General features: G+C 37.7%; 1 protein-coding gene across 3 annotated transcripts; it reads right to left on the bottom strand.

Annotated features, from left to right (window-relative positions):
* Nucleotides 1-302: 302 nt before the first annotated feature.
* On the bottom strand, nucleotides 303-19,809 carry LOC112165849 (disease resistance protein RPV1). 3 transcript variants are annotated; one of them, XM_024302547.2, is made up of 2 exons: nucleotides 19,119-19,809; nucleotides 303-490 (listed from the first exon to the last, which is right to left on the bottom strand). In XM_024302547.2, exons 1-2 carry the CDS (start codon nucleotides 19,631-19,633, stop codon nucleotides 484-486), a joined length of 522 nt encoding a protein of 173 aa, XP_024158315.1. In that variant the 5' UTR covers nucleotides 19,634-19,809; the 3' UTR covers nucleotides 303-483. The 3 variants fall into 3 exon arrangements, with proteins under 3 accessions (XP_024158315.1, XP_024158313.1, XP_040363379.1); XM_024302545.2 differs by lacking the exon at nucleotides 303-490 and adding an exon at nucleotides 3,640-3,964; XM_040507445.1 differs by lacking the exon at nucleotides 303-490 and adding an exon at nucleotides 15,931-16,532.
* Nucleotides 19,810-21,762: the final 1,953 nt, after the last annotated feature.

The following is a 21,762-nucleotide window of genomic DNA, read 5'->3' on the forward strand; positions in this document are numbered from 1 at the left end:
TTGGTCTGCTGGGAGAAGGGAAAATTCAAATTAAAGGGTGAGGTCGTGGTTTTTAAAGAGGAAGAATAAGAGAGTTTTTAATTGTGTGGCTGTTCATGATTGCAAGGAAAAATAGGAAGAGATAGAGACATGTGGCAATCGTTGAGAGGAAGGAAGGAAAAGAAAATGGAAATAAAAGAAAGGAAAGGAAAAGGCTGCACGTGGGAAGGAGAAGGGATCAGCTATGCTGACGTCATGATGACGTCAGCGAACTTCAATTTTTTTTTTTTTTCTTCTTCTTCTTCTTGTTTTTTTTCTTTCTTTTCCTCAATTTTTCTTTCTTCTCTTCTTCCTCAATGCACTTCCACACATTATCAGAGATGGTTTGATTTCGCTCCCTTGATGGTGTTGACTACGGTTGACCCTCGTTGACTTTCGTCCTTTTGTCGGAAACTCCAACTTGCTCCAATTTCGCACCATTTTCTCTCGTTTCCGCAATTCTGCTTATTTTCTACAAAGTAAATAAAAATGGATTAATTACATATTAATTGACATGAGCATTAGCTTAATTCTAGTGTTTTAGATATAATTACACGCATATAAATGCGTATAATCAATAGCCTTAATTAAGTTGTTAAAGGCGCGCTCTTTTTTCTTTTGTATTCATAATCAGACAATACATAGATTAAGTTAGGTTGTCTGATTATGTATACATTAAATTTGAGTTGAGGTTTCAAAGAGAGAAAGTTCCCGCTATGTGTAATTACAGTATAAGTTTTGGCGCTAGAGATAGGCATTTCTCATTCAGACAACATAAATAAGTAATTTATGTTGTAGGAGCTTATAATCATCACATATATGTCAATCAAAATTTGGAGGCACATCCAAACATTCCCAAAATATCTTCCTTGATCATACAACACAAAGTAAAAATATGGTGTATGACATTTTGTAAGTTACACTCATATAATGAATATAACTATTCTGTTGTATTATGTAGTACAAATTTAGAGCCAAATTTAAGTCAAGGTAGGAAGGAAATGTGCATCTCAATTTTCTTTCATTCACAAAATAAACCATTATTGTAAGTGTTGTGCATTTACCTTTTAGCTAAAAACTTCTGAATTTTAACAGCCTTATACGACGCAAGTTTTTTAAATGTGTTGTATGATTCACTTTCCCTCATCACACACAATATTTTTTTTTCGTTGTACAAAAAGTGTTGTATGTTGAGATTATTGGCCTAGTGAGCTGTATTGAAGGAAGAGACTCGCTTTTCGATGTATTTGATGTCCAATGAGTAGACCTAAATCTACGTACCACCATGAGCGTAGCTAGCCTAAGGCGAGACGGGTCAATTGACCCTTCTTAATTTTTGGAAAATCTTTAATTAGTCTTGTTATCTATGAACCTTAATGGAATGAAATAAAATTGACCCTTCTTAATTTTTGAAAAATCCTTAATTAGTCTTAATTTTCAAAATTTAATACAAATTTATCTTAGGGTTTTTGTCAATTTACCCCATTTCTATAGATTTTTTTCCCACTTACCCCATTAAGTTTTTTTAATTCCCTCTTACCCAAAGCACTCTAAGGAGGTCTTCCCTAATACCCCATTAAGAATTTTTTTTTTAATTTTTTTTTAATACCATTTTACCCTCACCCCTTTGTTACTTAGAGAGAGAGAGAGAGAGAGAGAGAGAGAGAGAGAAACCATGACTTCGCCGAAGTTCGGTCACCCACCGCTGGATTCAAGCCAATTTCGTAGGAATCCAGTCACCAGTAACCGTATTCAGGCGAAGTTGGCAGGAATCCAGTCACCGGCAGCTGCCCACCGGACTTTTCAGAAAACCTCACCGGAAATGTTTATTGCCCCAATAGACATCTATTGGCCCCCAATTTAGGGGCAATAGACGTCTATCAGCCATGTATTGCCCCCCAATAAAACTTTTGGTTGTCAGAATATGAATTAATCTCTCAAAATTTAGACAAATAAAACTTTAATTAAAAAAAAACGAAGAGATTACATCATTTCAATAGACGTCTATTGGAGGCAATAGAAGACTATTGCCCCAATAGAACTTTTTATTTTTCCATTTTTTTCCCTTTGGGCCTTCTGCCCCAATTTTACCACAAAAAAATAAATAAAGAAATTGATATGGGCACCTAGAGAAAAGCTCTGGGCACCCAATCGGATTTCAAGACCTTGAACGTGAACGACACCGTTGCCGATCTTCTCACCACCTCGGAGCTTCCATCGTGAAGTTGACCGGAATTGGAGACGTTGGGTTGCTGGGCCTTGTTGATCAGAATCAGACTCAAATCGAAATTGGGGCTGGACGAAGTCGGAATCAGAATCGCGATTGGGCCTTACAGTTGAGTGTCTTCGCTGCAACCAGAGAAAGCTCCGATCTCTTCCTCCAAGCCGGAGTCTCCATGGCACGGCAGTGTCGACGCCGTGCTGGGAGAGAGAGAGAGAGAGAGAGAGAGAGAGAGAGAGAGAGAGAGAGAGAGAGAGAGAGAGAGAGAGAGAGTGGCAATGTTGTAGTTTAATAATTAGGCTTAGGGCAAAATGGTCATTTGATGTGAAATTGTGTAAGTGGAATAAAAATATGTTGCTGGGGCAAGTGGGATATTTTTTGCTCATTTTTGTGCTTTGGGTCAAGGACCCTTTATCTTAATTAGTCTTAATTATCCTTGAACTTTAATGGACTGAAATAATATTTTACACTATTAATACACTACATATATCCAATTAATACGAATCTTTTCAAGGTTCTCTTACTTTATTGATCGATATATGCCCATATGTGCATATTTACGATTCTTTGTTAATTAATATGCTAAATCGAAGTAACACATAGTTTTTACTATATTTATCGTTCATCTCAAATCCTAAAATTTATTCAACATGATTTAAGAGTCTTTCAATTTCTGCATTAGTACAAGAAAAATTACACTTAAATTTTCTTATACTAATTTTTTTTTTTAAGCAAAAGATTGTGTTATTTCTAGAGGATGATTGACAATGAGTTTAATTTGTTAGTTAATAAAGTTTGACTCTCCTAAGTGAGATTTTTTGCTACGTCACTGCGTACCACTATAGGTACTAACACATCTTTTTGTCTGTCAGATAACAGCAAAAGAGAATGTAATGTTCATTCTGACTTGAAATTAATGATATTGCGGCCCTTTATGGGTTTGATTAAAAAAAAAAATGTTATCTTACACATTCCATTCTATAAACTTTTCATATATAGCACCCGAGTGTAGTTCTGCTATAATGACCGAATTACGTCCACTATTATACTAAGAAACAAGACTCAATCCACATGTTTTTTCCTGACCATCTTGATATAACTTGGTCTAAGCCGGCTATGTCTTATTCTATGCATCTCTCTGTATATAAATATGAATATTGCTACTTGTTGCTATTAAAATGAAAAATTGGTCTGTATGGTTTGAAGAAAAAGTTCAATACATGTGAACCACATGATGCAAAGAATTACTTTTCAGTGTCTTTGTGAGAAAGTGAAAATTTGATGTCTCATAAGTGAATTGTATAAAATAACTTATACATACCTATGATTGTGAGGAGTACAAAGTAGAGTTGTGGCCATGTAATGAAAAAAAAAAGGAACAAAGAAATAAAAACAATAACTAAAAGCAAAACAATTGCCCAATACTATTTGGTCTAGTGGTATAAGTCTTCCCTTTGTAAGTGGGAGATTGTGAGTTCGACTCACAAAAAAAACTAGTCGTTGATATGATAAAAAAAAATAAAAAAGTACAACAATTCGCGCCAGGGCACAAAATAATAACAAAAACGAAAGGAAAAAACCATAACCCCTATTAAACATAGCCAATTAAGTAAGCAAAAAGTTGTCAGTACAGGTCTTGCAACAAATTGCTCTCTCAGTGATAAGCTCGCATGCTTTGAAATCTCTTTCACAATGTCATTAATAAATTGGGCTTCAGAAGATTGCCTGACATTTCAAATACGAAAAAAGCATAAAATGAACAACTTTTTGCCATAGATGTTGGATATGATATTGATAAGTATTTCAAAACAATTTTATTACAATAGTTCTAATTGGACTTCTAAATTTAAAATTTAGACCTCCATTTTTTCCTATTGTTATTGGACTTTGTCAACTTATATGAAAAGATAAATAAGGATAGAGAGAGAGAGAGATTAAATGTAAGTAGATTTTGTCAGCATATTCTTATAATGAGTTGAGAATTGTCCCCCAATCAATTAAACAAAATCATCAATTTCTTATAATGTCCCCCAATCTAATACAAGAGTAAATTTGGGAATGAGAATGAGTTCTTTCCAATATAGAATTTTCTTAAATCAACTGTCATTTATAATTTTGTATGGTAATTAAGAGTGAAATCCACAGGCTGCCTTCAATTTTTGAATTGGTTTCCTTTATTGTCTTTTATAAATTAAGTATGTTTTTTTTCTATCGAGTCATTTCCTTTATAATCTTACCAATATATTCTGTCATAGCTACACTGGATTGATCAACTTGGACACAACAAAATAGATTACCCGTATTCTCTTATCTATGGTACCACTAGCCTTTGCAATGACAAAGAATATGAAGAGCAATTGCTCTAATCAGAATTCTTCATGGTTGAATTGATAAAAAAAAAGAGTAAAAAATAATATAAACAAAATTAAAAAGACAGAGAAAAAAAAGAACAACAACAAATTGTTGAAGATATATATTTAATTGTTCAAGGGTGTTTTGGTAAAATTATGGAAGTGTACTTAGTTTTTTAAGTATTAAGTGAATTGGAGGTTTAATAAGTAGAATATGTTTGAATATCAAATTTGGAGATTCTAGAACCACCCATTTTATTATGATTATATACATATGTCATTGAATACCCTATGTTACCTCCATTAATGATTATTTCAAAAATGTCCATTTTCTTATGAGGTAGCATTTTCTTCCTCTTCCTTTGGCTTAAAATCTAGCTTTGTTCAAGTAAACCCTTATTTGTGTTTGGCCCAAACTCTAGGTTACTTGACCTAGTGGTAATAGGGTTAAATTAGAAGGATCTAGATTCCTATTCAATGTACGATTACTTTCCTTGTATTATTGAGATTCTATACATTGTAATCATCTATATAAAGAGGCCCCTATTATCAATGAGAATACACAGCGATTTTCTCTCAATTTCAATTTCTCTACAACACGTTATCAGCACGAAACCCTAACCTTGAAACAAATAGCCAAACCCTGATTCAAGAAGCTAAAAACCTTAAATCCGAATACAAAACCTTGAAGCTTTTTCTGCCTCCACCTCACACATTGAAGAACTCGATTCCAGGAATCCAGAACCGGCGGCGGCACCCTAAGAACTGGCCGGAAACCTACTGAACAGGCCACCGGAAGCTCCATACATCTTGCAGCAAATATTCCACCGGTTCACCATCTTCCGGACCTCCAATTTCCACCAAATTTTGATAGCAGAAGCCTACTGATCTGAAGTTTCAGGAACCGGAAGAAAAAGTTAAAAAACTGGCCTAAAAATACGTGAACCGGCCACCTGATCATCTGCGTCTTGAACTGGCAGAAAAGAAGAAGAGAAGAAAAGAAAGAAAGAAAAAAAAAGGGGAAAGGAAAAGAAGCCCAAGGAAGAGGCCCACTGATGCAGGCCCACTACCACGTCAGCAACAGGACCCACAACCACGTCAGCAGCAGGACCCACAACCACGTCAGCACAGGGACCCACTGCCACGTCAGCATCAGTGCCACTTCAGCCTTCCGGTCAACGCTAGTGAACCCCGGTCAACAACTTTTCCGGCGAGTTTTCCGGCCATTTTCCGCGTGACTTTTTCCGATTACTTTTTCCTGTCAAATTTTCCGGCGACCTATTTCGATGTATTTTTACTAAACGTTCCCTTTTTTTAGAGTTTTTAAATTTAATTTCTCTTCTTTTTCTGGGACTTACAACCTCTCTTCTTCTACCCCCCTTTCTTTATCATAGAGGAGATCAAATTAAGCCGAACTGTGGGGGTTCGTGCTCACTCCAAGCTTGGAGCTTGTAGAGTTCTCCAAACTTAGAGTTTGTTGAGATCAAACGATCGACCGCAAACATTATTGTTTCGATATAATCCAACCCCTCTTAGAATCGAATTTCTTGGAAGCGACTACTCTCGGAAATTCCTAATTTCTTGGAAGCGACTACGCTCAGAAATTTTATTTGTTTTCGTGGTAGCCTTTTTTTCGCTCTGAAACTAACCCTAATTTCTTGTTCTCTTGCAGAATGAGCAACCTGAACAAATTGGACTTTGCTCCATTGGGAATAACTAGCTCTGAATATCACATGTGGGTTCGTGATATCCGCCAGCATCTCAAGGCCGATGGAATCTTAGATATGATTCTTGAGCCTAGCCAGGACGTGCTAACTGTTGAGCAAGCTCAAGCTTTGGAAGCAAATAGAGCAGCCTTAGAGGCAAATAAGGCGAAAGCCATCATCCTAATGACTAGTCATATGAATGATTCGCTCCAGTATAAGTGTATGAATGAAGAAGACCCTCAGAAGGCTGTGGGTCTCACTCGAAGATAGATTTGGCAACGTCCGTGACTCCCTGCTTCCTGACCTAAAAGTGAGATGGCATAGCCTCCGCTTCTGTGATTTCAAGTCAGTTCTTGACTACAACTCAGAAGCAATTCGCATTAAATCCTTAATGGAATTCTGTGGTAAAGAGATCACAAATGCGATGTTGATTGAGAAGACTCTTTCTACTTTCCCCGTCTCTGCATTGATGGTTGCTAAGAACTATCGAATAGATGTTACTGCAAGACGAATCACAAGGTTTCATGAGCTCATTGGAGTAGTGAATGTGGCTGAAAAGCATGACAACATCCTTGTGAAGAACTATAATTCGAGATCCGTGGGAACAGAGCATATTCCAGAATCCAATTATAGTCGCGCCAAGCGAAACCCTAATATTAGGAATACATTTGGATGTTCTGGTCCATATAATCGCTCTACTTGGGAAGGTAACATCCAAAATAGGCTAACACGGAACCGAAGAGGTAAATGTGGAAAGAGAGAGGGAGGCAACGCCTCTGGCCATGTTGGTGGCGCCACCAACACTAAGAGCCATCTAAATGACGCTTTCAAAGCACCTCAATCAATGGAGTTTGAGCAAAGAGATGTATGTTCTCGATGTGGAGTGTCGGATCATTGGGCACATATTTGTAGAGCTCATGAAGAAATTGTCACTGCCTACAAAGCATATTGTGAAGCATGAGAAGCTCACTATATAGAACAAGAAGATCAAGAAGATGATCTAGAGTGAAGGGTTAAAGACTACAAATCTGGCTGGGATCAATAGATCGCCAATTCTGTTTAAGTCTTTATTTTTCCAAGAGATGTAATAGGCAACTGCCATATATTTTTGTAGTAAATGCCAATGGTTTAGCTTTTCTTCAAGGTAGGCTCACTTAAAGTAAGTGTGATGTCGAGGAAGGTTCTGAGATTAGTGATACTTAAGCGAGCCTTGCTCCATCGACATCTCTCTACTCACCTGTCACATTTATTTTGGAATTACCGAAAGAAGTTAGACGACTACCATTGTTTTGCATTAGCTATCATTTTGGATTAGATTTTGTTTAGTCAAAGAGACAATGATGTAACTCCGTTGGCTTATGAATAAAATTTCGAGTTCTTTATGACTCCATTTTGATTATGAGCATATGACTTTTGTGACTACGATGGCTGGGCCATCAGTATTAATGCAAGGACGTGGAATAGTCCAAGTTCCACTTGCCAAATGACACCTTAATTACTGTCACAGAAACTCTCCACGCTTCTAGGGCGTGTCACACCTATGAATATCTGACGGATTCCATGCGAAAACGCATGTAGAGAACGAAAATGAGTTCCTTTGCAATACCTCTAGTGATTGCAAATAAAGGCGCATCTTAGAGAAGTTTATGTGTCTCTTTAGTGGACTTTATGTCACTATTCGAGGTATTAAATCCAATAAAGTTATGAGAGAAGATCTCTTGGATTTAGACACATATTGGCTTTGTCACGACAGGATAGGTCATCCTGTTCATGATATGATGATCCGTCTACTAAAGACTTCACATGGACATCATTTCTTTCGAGCAAAACGAAGCATGAATCAAAAGTTGATTTCTGGATTAAGTGTGACCGATACAGCTGCCTAGGGCACCGCCTCCATCCACCACCAGCCTAAGGCTGGCGCAGTCCCTATCCATAACGCCATGGATAGCATCCATCATGGTGATGGCGCCCCATGTGATGCTGCAATCACCAACTTGCTTCAAATAGCGTTTCAGACACTAAGGCCTAACCAAAATACTCATTGGTTGCTTCTAAAGCCTCTCGCTCGTTTTACAAAGCCCGTTCCTTAGGGAAATTAGGACTAAGACCGTCCTATGCAAAGGAAATGAACTTACTCATTCTGTTCTTACATAGAATCCATGGGGATTCATTGGATTGATTCAACCAACTTGCGGACGCTTAAATATTTCTTGATGTTGGTTGACACGCAAACACGCTGGTCACGTGTTGTGCCATTGTCCACCTATAAATGCTGCTTATGCTATACTCCTAGCACATATCATATGACAACGGGCTCACTCCCTAGATCATCCTATTCAGTCAATTAGATTTGACTATGCTAGAGAGTTTACATCGAAAGACTTTCGATGGATATTGCAATGGGACTGATGTTGGACATCATATTCCCATGTACACACCCAAATGGTCTTGCGGAAATGACTTTGATGATAGTCCGGACATTGGCAATGCATACCAATCTCCTTATATCCACTTGGGGTGAATATTGCATGCAGCTATGCTAATTCGTCTATGACCCACACCACTCAATGTACCTCTGCGTTACAGATAGTGACTGGGTACAAGTATCGTACTTACACATATTTGAGTGCGTCATTTATATTCCAATTGCACCGCCACAGCGCTCTATGATGGGTCCATACAGACGAATGGGCAACTACGTTGGATTTGAGACTCCAACAATCGTCCTCCACTTAATACTCTTGCAAGGCAATCTCATTACTGCTAGATTTGCGGGTTGTCACTTTGATGAGACAGTCTTCCCGTAGTTAAGGGGAGATAAGAACACAGATGTTCAGTAGGAACGACAGGAATTGTCGTGGCCTGTCCCCACTATGTCTCATCTCGATCCCTGTTAAAGTGATGAGATCACACAAATATGCTGCAAACAAGCCTACAAGGAAGGACGTCCCTACGAGAGGACGTAGCGCCACCCTACATGGGGGTAGGCATGGCGCCAACGCCAAAAAGAGTGGCACTTTGGCGTTACAGGCCATGGCCCCAGCTAGGATGCGTGGGAGGCCCATAGGTTCGAATGACACTTTGGCACATTACAATCCTTTGATCATCAAGACTCAAATCTGTCTCATGAGAATCTTCCAGGTTAGGGTTATCGTTGGGAGACTCCTCAACATCAGAACCTATTCCTGAGAATATAGAGCTCTATGAAACTTACACTAATGTACTTGAGACGTGGGATAGAAACTCCATCATAATTGATGATGTAGTTGCGCATTTCGTTGTGCATGAGTTTATTGAGTCAGATGATATTGAACTATGCTCTGTTGATGAATGAATGACAACGTAGAGAAATTTGGCCTAAATGGAAAGATGCGAACCAGGTTCAGATGGATTCTCTAACGAAGAGGAAGGTTTTCGAGCTAGTGATGCCATCACCTCCTAACATAAAACATGTTGACTAATGGGTCTTCGTTAGAAAGCGTAGTGAGAAAAAGATATGGTAATCTCGCCTTATTGCACAAGGCTTCTCTTAAAATGCCCTGAAATTGACTATAATGAGACATATTCTCTCGTAATGGATGTCATTGCACTCCACTACCCTATCAGTTTGGTAGTTTCTGAATAACTGAACATGTAGCTTACAAATGTGGTCACTACGTATCTCTATAGGGATCTAGATATGGAATATACATAAAGGTTCATGGTGAACTTCATTTACCCAAGTCAAGTGGCTCTAGACCATGGAGCGCGTTTACAAAAAGGTTGAAACGCTCGCTAAAATGACTACTTAGGTCATTGCCCAAATCCACTTTCGAGAAACATGTGGCCAAGTGAACTAGGTTCGATCTGAGGACAATGTGGCAGACTTGTTTACTAAGTCATTGCCCAAATCCACTTTCGAGAAACATGTAGCAAGAATTGGCTTGCGGAAATTATCTGAACTCCCATGATTGTAGACATCAGGGGGAGACGCAGACATCAGGGGAGATGTCTACATGTTCACCTCGAAACGTGAAGGGTGTGTTGTGCGCTTTTTCCCCTTCGACCGAGGTTATTTTTGTCCCACTAGGTTTTTGTTACTCGGCAAGGTTTTTAATGAGGCAACGAGAGAAGCAACAAGGGGGCAACAAGGGGGAGTGTTCAAGTAAACCCTAATTTGTGTTTGGCCCAAACTCTAGGTTACTTGACCTTGTGGTAATAGGGTTAAATTAGAAGTGTGTAGATTCCTATTCAATGTATGATTACTTTCCTTGTATGATTGAGATTCTATACATTATAATCCTCTATATAAAGAGGCCCCTATTATCAATGAGAATACACAACGATTTCCTCTCAATTTCAGTTTCTCTACAACAAGCCTCAGTTTTTATTTTGTTATTCTTTTGTATCGTTTGAAAATTAGCAATTGGTTAACTATTTGAGGCACATGTTAGCTAATCTTCCCTAAATAAATTTGTTTTACCTTTCTTAATTTTGCTTCTAGAGCGATGACATGAGTAGTGGCGAAATCAGAATTTCATATTAGGTGGGACCTAATTTTTGTCGTTTTGTTGCTGAAATAGAAATAAGAATTTTATAATAAACGATAGAGATAAGAAAAACTTATCATATCTCTTAATTATACCACAAGTAGGTTCGTTATGTCCACCAACATCTCAAGGCCTAAGGAATCCTGGAAACAATTATTGAGTCCAATCAGGACGTGCTAACTATTGAGCATGCTCAAGCTTTGGAAACAAATAGAGCAGTCTTGGAGGTAAATAAGGCGAAAGCAGTCATCCTAATGACTCATCATATAGATGATTCGCTCCAGTACGGGTATCTGAATGAAGAAGATCTAGAAGCCTGTGGGTCTCACTCGGAGAACGCTTTGGCAACGTCCGTGACTCCCTGCTTCCTAACCTAGAAGTGAGCTGGCATAATCTCCGCTTCTGTGATTTCAAGGCAGTTCTTGATTACAACTTGGAAGCACTTCGCATTAAATCCTTAATGGAATTCTGTGCCAAAGATATGAGAGATGCGATGATGATTAAGAGAACTCTATGTACCTTCCCCATCTCTGCTTTGATGGTTACTAAGAACTATCGAATCGATGTTACTATAGGATAGATCACAAGGTTTCATGAGCTCATTGGAGCCATGAATGTCGCTGAAAAGCATGATAATATCCTTGTGAAGAACTATGATTCAAAACCTGTAAGAACAGAGCCTATTCCGAAGCCCAATTACAGTCACGCCTCTAAGGGAGGGCGCTAAGAGTGAAACCCTAAATCTAGGAACAATTATGGATATTTTGGTCCATATTCTCGCTCTAATGTGGAAGGTAACCGCCAAAATAAGCAGACACGAAACCAAAGAGGTCAACGTGGAAAGAGAGAGGGAGGCAACACCTCTGGCCATGTTGGTGGCGCTACTAATACTAAGAGCCATCCTAATAACACTTTCAAAGCGCCTCAATCAAGGGAGTCTGAGTATATAGATGTATGTTCTCGATGTGGAGCATCCGATCATTGGGCACACATTTGTAGAGCTCGTGAGAGTATTGCCACCGCCTACAAAGCGTATTGTGAAGCAAGAGAAGCTCACTATGTGGAATAAAAAGATCAAGAAGGTGATCTCGAACTAAGGGTGGAAGACTTCAACAGATCAGGTCAAGATCAAGAGACTATCGATTTTGAATAAAGTCTTTATTTTCCAAGATATATAATATGCAATTACCATATTTTTTGTACTAAATGCCATTGGTTAAATTTTTCTTCAACTAGGCTCATTCAAAGCGAGTATGATGTCTACGAAAGTTTTGAGATAAGTGGTATTTAAGCAAGCTTTGGTCCACCGACATCTCTCTACTTACCTGGTCATATATATTTTTTTTTTTTTGAGTTACCAAAAGAAGTCGAATGACTACCTTTGTTTCGCATTAGCTAGTTTCATATTAGATTTTCTTTATGGTTAAGAAACAATGAGTTGGCTTATGAATTAAATTTCGACTTCTTTTCATTATGACTCCATTTGAAATTCTGAGCATATTACTTTGTGACTATGATAGCTGGCCCATCAGGATTAGTTTTAAGGGTATGGAATGGCCCAAATTTCTCTTACCAAATGACACCTTGATTACAATCACAGAAACTCTCTACAGTCCTAGGAAAAATCGAACCCTATTGAGCTATACGAGCCAACGGATTCCTTGTGGAAACGCATATAGAGAACTACAAAGGAGTTTCTTTGCACTACCTCCAATGATTGCTAATAAAGGCGCATCTTAGAGAAACTTATGTGTCTTTCTAGTGGATTTTATGTCACCACTATTTGAGCTATTAAATACAATAAAGTTATGAGAGAAGATCTCTTAGATTTAGACACATATTGTCTTTGTCACAACAGGATATGTTATCCTAGTTATGATATGATGATCCTTCTACTAAAGACTTCACACAGACATCCATTCTTTCTAGCGAAATGAAGCAAGAATCAAAGGTTGATTCCTGGACTAAGTGTGACCGCTGCCACTGTCCCTAGCGCCGCCGCGGTCCACCATCAGCCTAGGGCTGGCATAGTCCATATCCATGATGCCATGGATGGCGTCCATCATGGTGATGGGGCCCCAGGTGATGCTGCAATCACCAACTTTGCTTCCAATAGCGTTTAAAATGCTCTGGTCCAACCAAAATCCTTATTGGTTGCTTCTAAGGCCCCTCGCTCGTTCTACAAAGCCTGTTCCTTATGGAAATCAAGACCAAGACCGTCCTATGCAAAGGATATGAAAATACTCATTATGTTCGTACATAGAATCCAAGGGGATTTTGTGGACCGATTCAACCAACTTGTGGACATTTAAATATTTCATGATGTTGGTTGACGCGCAAACATGCTAGTCATGTGTTGTGCCATTGTCCATTTGTAATGCTGCTCATACTACACTCCTAGAACATATCACATGAAGGGCTCACTCCTCAGATCATCTCATTCAGTCAATTCAACTTGACAATGCTAGAGAGTTAACATCGAATACTTTTGATGATTATTGCATTAGGACTGATGTTGGACATCATATCTCCATGTACACACCAAATTGTTTCACAGAAACGACTATGATGGTAGCCTGGACATTGGTAATATGCACCAATCTCCCTATATCCGCTTGGGGTGATGCAATATCACATGCAGCTATGCAAATTCGTCTACGACCCATCGCCACTCAATCTATCTCTGCGTTATAGCTAGTGACTGGCTACCAGTATCTCATACTTACGCATATTTGAGTGCGCCATTTATGTGCCTATTGTGCCGCCACAGTGAACTAAGATGGGTCCTCACAGACAAATAGGCAAATACATTGGATTTGAGACTTCAACAATCGTCTGCTACTTAATACCCTTGCATTGAATAAATAAAGAAATGCTACATCAAAGGTGACAACACCAAGCATAATCAGCAACAACATACTCTCCTCAAGATCAAAGTGAACCAGGTTCAATTGAGGATATTGTAGCGAACTTGTTTACTAAGTTGCTGCCTAAATCCACTTTCGAGAAACATGTTGCAAGCATCAGTTTACCAAAATTGTCCAAACTCCCACGATCATAGTCATCAGGGGGAGATGCAGATATCAGGAGGAGATGTCTACATGTATGGTCTTGAAATGTGAATGGTGTGTTATACTCTTTTTCTCCTTCGACTGAGATTATTTTTGTCCCACTGGGTTTTTGTTGCTCGATAAGGTTTTTGACGAGGCAACGAGAAGAGTATCACGTTTGGGCGACATATGGGGAGTGTTTAAGGATATCTAATTTATGTGTCTGGCCCAAACTCTAGTGACTTGTCCAAGTTGTAATACGGTTAGTCTTACAGATATCTTCTGAGATATCCTAATCATTGTACGATTTAGTTTTTTTTTTTTTTTTTTTTTTTACAAAAGGAGTGTTTTATCATTTGTCTTACGTTCCCATGCTTAATCTCTTGTTTTTTTGGTCAAATGATGATTCATTAAAAAGCCCAAGGCCAGAAATACAAATAGTAGGCCAAGCCATAAGCAAAGCCAACGAGCAAAGTTACCAAGTCAAGCCAAAGCAGAAGACAAGGGAACCATTGATAAAAGATAAAAGAAACACAAGAAAACTGGAGAGTTAGTAAAATGTATTACACCGTTTCCCATGCTTAATCTCTACTACAATAAAATGAAGTCTCTAAAAGCTTCATCTAATTTTGTACTGCCACAATAAATCCTGTTAATTATATGGAAGAGTTAGTCTAGTAAAAATCAAAATAAAATACATTAAGAAATGGTTCTGCTCTCACGCCGCCCTTGGCATCTTAGCACCTTCCTCCATCATCGATGGAGAGCTATTCCCATCTCATTCTCATCGGATTCATTGAGTGAGGCTATTGTCCTCCCCTTCAATAGGCCATGGCTTGGTTTTTTGCCTACGACAACCTCCGTCTCTCACTCCCAACCTAACTGTGGAGCCACATTGCTATATGTTCTTATGGGGACAGCAAATTGATCTGTTACTCTGCCTTTCTGGACTGAGACATCAAGGAGAGTTGGACGTCCTCGACCAAATCGTGCTCGTTTGAAATTGGGGTTGACCAACAGAGGTTTTGGTGTGTTGGAGGTCTTGCAGATGGCAAGCGGCTCAGGTAGGAAACTGCTAGCGACGAAGCAAGGATATAGCTTCTGGAAATGGTCGGATGTCGGAGCCTGGAACAAGGTAGTGCTTAATTGCGCAATTCGTTTCGTGGAGATGGTGGTCAGTGCGGGTGTCCATTCTTGCTAGAAATGCGACTCCAAGGGCCAAGGTTGGGTGACAGAGCTCCGATTTGTAGGTGTCGTGGTTAGAATAATGGTAGTTGTCTCGGCAGCGAGCTTTAAAAAGGCGATGGTAGCTTTGGTGACGGCTACGGTCAGATTGGTAGCAGAGAAGAGGTGGCTCAATGGTGCCAGGGTGCCCAACCTAAACTCTAAGTGGGAGCCCAAAGCAGGGTGGAAGCTTACTTGGCTAAGGGCTTGGATGTGGGCTCAAAGTTGGACTTGGGCTCTTTCATGGGTCAAACTGATGAACTCTAATTCTCTAGAGTTTCGTATATGGGATCCCGAGGGTTTAGATCCAATAGAATATGTTTATTTTAACATATGTGGTACTAACGAATCTTCTAGAGTAGTACTAAAGGAGGGTTCAAGTTAAAGGAGGGTTCAAGCTATTCTGTAATGGCGGAGTACTAGATGTTCAATGAGTGGACCTATCTCTATGTACCACCGTGCGTACTACCACATCTTCTTGTTCTGTCTATAGATGACAGCAGAAAGGTATGTAATGACCACTCTAGCTTGAGGCTAGCACAAATTTCTTATCGTTCATTAACACTCCACAATGTTATCTAGATGTGTTACATTATGATTGTAATCAACTCTATTGAGTTTTCTATTATATGAAGATGATTCTCTTATTCAAAAAATAATAATAATAATAATTAAAGAAGTAATACAGAAGAGAGAGAGAGAGAGGCGTGGAAAAACTAAACATATTGTTGCAGTTATGCCATCATCCCAATACATTGGTTCATTTTTTTTAATTCAAACCCAAACCCAAAGGGCGGGCATCAATATATTCATCACAAGCCAGAATAGGCCATTACATACCCTTCCGCTGTCATTTATAGACAGACAAGAAGCTAGTGATAGTACCCACAAGTGGTACATACATATAGTCCTACTCATTGTACATTTAAATACGTAGAGATAGCGGATATCCTCCTTCGGTACTACTCCAGAGATGCTAAAGAGACATTGAGTGCACAATAGTGCATTGGTTCCTAAATACAAGGAATTTATTGTAAAAGACAAGCAGAAACATAGAAAAGGCCTAGGGCAACCCTAGTCCAAAATAGTAGGCCCAAAAGCATCCAAAGGAAAAGTCCAAGCCCATCCGTCCGTCCGTAGTCTGGCCCTAGCCCATCCGTCCTCGATGACGTGTAGTTTGCCACAATCCCAGCTGCCTGACGACATGCCGTACGTCACAAACCCAGCAGCACTGCCCGACCTGCTCTGCCACGATCCATGCCACGCCGATCTACGCCACTGCGACAACTCACCGCTTCGACCTAAACCACCACACCTCACGCCGCCACAACTCATGTCGTGCCTCACGCCATCTGAAAACCCGCTGGTCTTGATCAGCACACCCCGCCGCCAATTGAGATACGGCCAGAAAAACCCCAACCCCGAGCCGTCTGGAACCCCAAGTGCACCATCCATGGATTATTCTTAGCTAAATCGGATCGAAAGCGCGTCCAGCAGCAACCCCAAGATGATGGCAAGGCCCGGAGGCCAACACCAGTAGGAGAGCTGCCGGACGAGATCGAATATTGGAGTGGAAAAAAACCGGACTTTGGGTTTTAGGGTTTCTTGAAGAAATAGTTTAAAGTAAAAGCGAACGATCCAATACATTGGTTCATTGGTTAATTGCGATCATAATTTATTAATTTAATTAATTTATTAGTTTAATGATAAATGAACCTTTTTTTTTTAATTTAGAAAGAGTTCTATGTTTTTTTTTCCTAGTTGAACTACATAACAGTCTAGTTTGATTAAATTTTCTATTCCTAGTTGGATTATGTTCCTAATCCTAGTAGACATATTGACCATCCATAGATTACTTGAAACCATTCCTCGCTTACGGTATTAAAATGTGATGGAAATTGAGCGCCTTTTGTATTATCCAAGTGAAAATGAAACAGTCATTGAATCACGTACTGATATGAAGAGATTGAAGGTGTAATGAATACGTCTACTGAAGATGATAAAAATGTTAACAAAAGAGGCATTTCAAGTAGTAATAACCTTGAATAAAATATACCAAATCTGCTAAAATTAAGGATGAAGTTGTATTCGGTTTAGATGCAAGAAAAAATTAAAGGACTATATATAAAAGTATATTTTGAGAAATAGCTAAATTAGCCCAGTACCGTTTGGTCTAGTGGCATAAGTCTCTCTTTTATAAGTAGGATGTCGTGAGTTCTCATGATAGACTAGTTGTTGTATATGAGTTGTTTATTTGATAAAAAAAAATAATAATAAAAAAAAAACTGCTTGAAGTTCCTTAATACGTATTATAAATTTTTATGTGCTATTTTTTAATGTATTTAATTAATTATATTTTTATATGCTATTTTTTTAATGTATTTCATTAATTATTAATTTATATAATGGTTGGGTCCTAAAGGATTTCTTAAAAAAAATATTAACTTATGCATATAGTGAGGTTACTATTTTAGTACACTGGCCAGGATAAATTTATTATATAATTGAGATTATAAATCTATGGGCTAAATACTGTTTAGTCCCTGAACTTTTACTGAAAAAACACTTCAAGCCCTCGCCTTTTAATTTGACATGTTTACTCCATGTTCTTACAGTTTTACACCTAATAGGTCCATTCCGTTAGACTCTGTTAAATAGTACCGTTAACTCTCTATTTTAAGAATAAAATTACTATTATAGCCTTGACTTTTTCTTTCTTTAATATTTTTAATTATTTTTTTTTTCTCCTCTCTTATTTTTTTCTTGTGATTCGCACTAATAAAATTACTAATTTTTTTAATTATTTTTATTCTTCTCTTTTATTTTTGCTTTCTTTAATTTTTTGTTACTTTTCTGTTTTATTTATTTTTCATTTGCACCAATAAATTACAATTTTTTTTAATTGTTTTTATTCTTCTCTTTATTTTTTTTATTCTTCTGTTATGACTAATTTTATTGGTTATTTGGGTGAGCCAGAGAAGAAAAAAAATAATCATAACCAATAGGTCCATTCTATTACACTCCATTAAATTGTGCCGTTAACTCTCCATTTTAAGGATAAAATTATTATTATAGCCCTGACTTTCTTTTTCTTTAATCATTTTAAATGGTTTTTATTCTTCTCTTTTATTTTTTTTCTTCTGATTCACACCAATCCCTTTATAAAGATCATACTAAAAACTATGACTATTTTTTTCTTCTCCGGCTCACCTAAACACCCAATAAAATTAGTCATAACAAAAGAAATAAGGGAGGGAATATAATAGTAATTTTTATCCTTAAAAGAGAAGGAAAAATAAAAGAGAAGAATAAAAATAATTAAAAATTAGTAATTTTATTAGTGTGAATTAGAAGAAAAAAATAAAAAAGAAGAATAAAAACAATTTAAAAATTTTAGTAATTTTATTGGTGCGAACTAGAAGAAAAAAAAATATAAGAGAAGAATAATAAAATTTAAAAATTAAAGAAACCAAAAATAAAAGAGAAGAATAAAAACAATTAAAAAAATTAGTAATTTGTTGGTGCGAATCAGAAAAAAAAATAAAAGAGAAGAATAAAAATAATTAAAAAAATTAAAGAAAGAGAAATCACTGCTATAATAGTAATTTGATTCTTAAAATAGGGAGTTAACAGTACAATTTAACGGAGTCTAACGGAATGTACCTATTGGGTGAAAGACTGAAAAAACAGGGAGTAAACATGTCAAATTAAAAGGCAATGGACTGAAGTGTTTTTTCAACAAAAGTTCAAGGACTTAACAGTATTTAGCCGTAAATCTATCAAATATCCATTTATCGAAGTTTTAATGTATTTTGTTTATAAGTTTTTGTTACACTCTGCAAAAGCACGGTCATAAGATTAATAGGCATTATATACTCCGAGATTATATATTACGGCCTTATGATGGTTTTCGTTAACAAAAGAGAAATGGAAAAAAAGAGATGGAGTTATGATAATTAAGAATAAATAAAGCCAGTAAACACTTAATTAATTATGTGTGGAGGCTAGAAAGATACTGGTTCAGGAGAGTCCACCCTGACAAATTTGCTGCTTGGTTTAGAGCTGTTCTCCATTTTTGTACTTTCTCTGAGCTCACGGATGAATTGCGTTCATGATTAGCAAGTGCCTCACCAAAAGTGCCTTGAACGTTTCGTACATGCGAGGGATCCACTTTGTAAAAGACCGGTCGAACCAGTTGTTTTTTTGATTCTTTACACTCAATAATCTTGACGAGTTCATCTAGACACCACTTGGAGGATGCAAAGGTTTCAGAGAACACGATGATTGAAATTTTTGACTGTTCAATTGCTTGGAGAAGCTCTCTTGATATATCTTCCCCTCTTGTGAGCTCCTCATCCATGAAGGTGTTGATTCCCCTCAGACGCAACGCGTTGCACAAATGGGCTGTGAAATTGTTGCGTGTATCCTCCCCTCGAAAACTCAGGAAGACTTGGTATTTCCATGGATGCGTGAAAGAAGAAAAAGAAAAACGAGGAGGAGGAGCAGGAGGAGAGGCTTCAGAATTAGCCATTATTTAGATCAATAAACAGCCTGTAGAGGAGTTCAGAGACTTTATAGAGGAAGCAAATTAATTATAAAAGGGCAGGAGTAGTCAATGTCAATTCTGGACGCAAATGCGAGGAAGTTATTAATGTTATTGACGCGTTTAATTTCACAATCCTGGAGCCGGCAATCAAGACTATCAAGTTGACCAAGACTAACCCGCCAAAAAAAAAAAAAAAGTTGACCAAGACTGCAACAGTCCGAGTAACTGGGAGGAAGATTCTGCAATGAACCAATATTTTTGTAGACCAACCAGATGTCGTCAGGTTTGCCCGCGTCAAACTTGCATAGGACAGGGAAGATGAAACTGTTATTCGTGTTGTTACCAGAGGGCTTTTAAGGAAGAAGGAGAAAGACATGTGCATCGAGGAAGAGAGCTGGTTTTCATAGGACTTTGGCTACTATAGCCGAGCGCTTCGCTTCTTCCTCTACTTATCCAACAATAATTCAATTCAAATGCAAATGGGTTGTACGTTGTTGGGTGCTAATCACTATCTCAATCCAAAATCCAGTCAAGTCTGCCTCTCTCTCAAACGACCTCCGCGTGCATTACCAATACTGCTCCTCATCTCTCTCAATCAAAACTTTCTCTTCTTTATAATCTGGGTTGTTACAAAATCCGACAACATTAGAATTACGTATACGTGGTGCGACGACGATAATCAAATAACTACCTGGTTCTTTTCTCAAACAATCCCCACCCACTTTTTTTCATCCTGCAAACTGAAACACTCTGCACGTGGTACATCTCTCTCTCTCTCTCTCTCTCTCTCTCTCTCTCTCTCTCTCTCTCTCTCTCTCTCTCTCTCTCTCTCTCTCTCTCTCTCTCTCTCCTACTTTCACCTTTTTTGTAATATTTTGTTTGTGAAAGCCCATTGCTTCAGTTCCATTGAATTCTAATTTGGTTGGGCAATGTATATAAAACTCATGATCACTCAAGTACCCAATTCCAATTTACTTGTATTTCATCCACTTGCTCATAGTTTTATTCAGAATTGAGGTTTGGATTGTTGTGGGTTGTAGTTAGTTATTCCGGAATTAGATTGTTAAGAGTTTGTGCTTGCTTTTATACTATAGTGTGCAATTCTGCTCTCAACTATTCCTGATTATGATGAAATTTCCATTCTAAAGAATCTTTCAGGTTTGCTCATATGCTTGATTTTGCAAAGAGGATATCTTGGTTTCATATTATTTATATTGGGATTGTGTGGTAATGATTTTTTATGCTTATGCTCACATTCGAATTCTAATGTTCTTAGCTCAACTGTTAGGATTATATTTGTTTAGTAGAGAGAGGTCATGATTTGGACTCCAAATCAGTTCAAACTTGAAAAAAGGATGGATGATACTAAATTTTTTTCATTTGTTGGCAGGATAGTAGTTTTAGGTTAATCTAGAACTTTGATTGCATGGACTCCTTATAATAAGTTGCAAATTTCAAGCGATGCTGGTTGCTAGTTATTCAGTAGCAAGCAGCTTTGGAGGACAGTAAAATAAGGTCAACTCACGTTTTACAGCCTTGGAGGCTTGGATTGGAGCATTAGAATTTGAGATTTTAAGATGCAGTTGAAAGCTCCTTTTAGTTGTATCTTGTATCTTTCATATATCAGGTGCGGTTAATTTTTGAAACTGGTTTAGGGGAAGTTTTTTTCCCAATTTGTTTAGTCAGGTTGTTAGATTCTCTGGTTATGCATGTTAAGTTTTCAGGTCGATTGGCAAAGTCTTCAGGTTGCTACTTCACCTCAAATACCTGCAATTCCTCAAAACAACCTGCAAAAAAACAAAAAGGGGGTTTTAATTTCCTCATTGTTGTTAAACAGAAGATGTGTCCCTATACACTTGTGTATTTTCTTATTATAGATTAAAAATATGGTAACTTACCCAGCGATGGTATCAAATTACCTTCTTCTTCTTCTTCTTCTTTTTTTTTTTTTCAATTTACCACTGAGATGCCATTTTGGTCATACACTTCCATTTATTTTTTGGTTTTGAATGGAAAAACCTGAAATCATGAATCCTGTTTTTTAGTTACTCAATTTTACTTTCATAATTTTATTCATAGTTTAATATTTACTAATTACTACTATATGGTTTGGT

The sequence above is a fragment of the Rosa chinensis genome, chromosome 5, assembly GCF_002994745.2.
Source record: "Rosa chinensis cultivar Old Blush chromosome 5, RchiOBHm-V2, whole genome shotgun sequence".
Lineage (NCBI taxonomy): Eukaryota > Viridiplantae > Streptophyta > Magnoliopsida > Rosales > Rosaceae > Rosa > Rosa chinensis.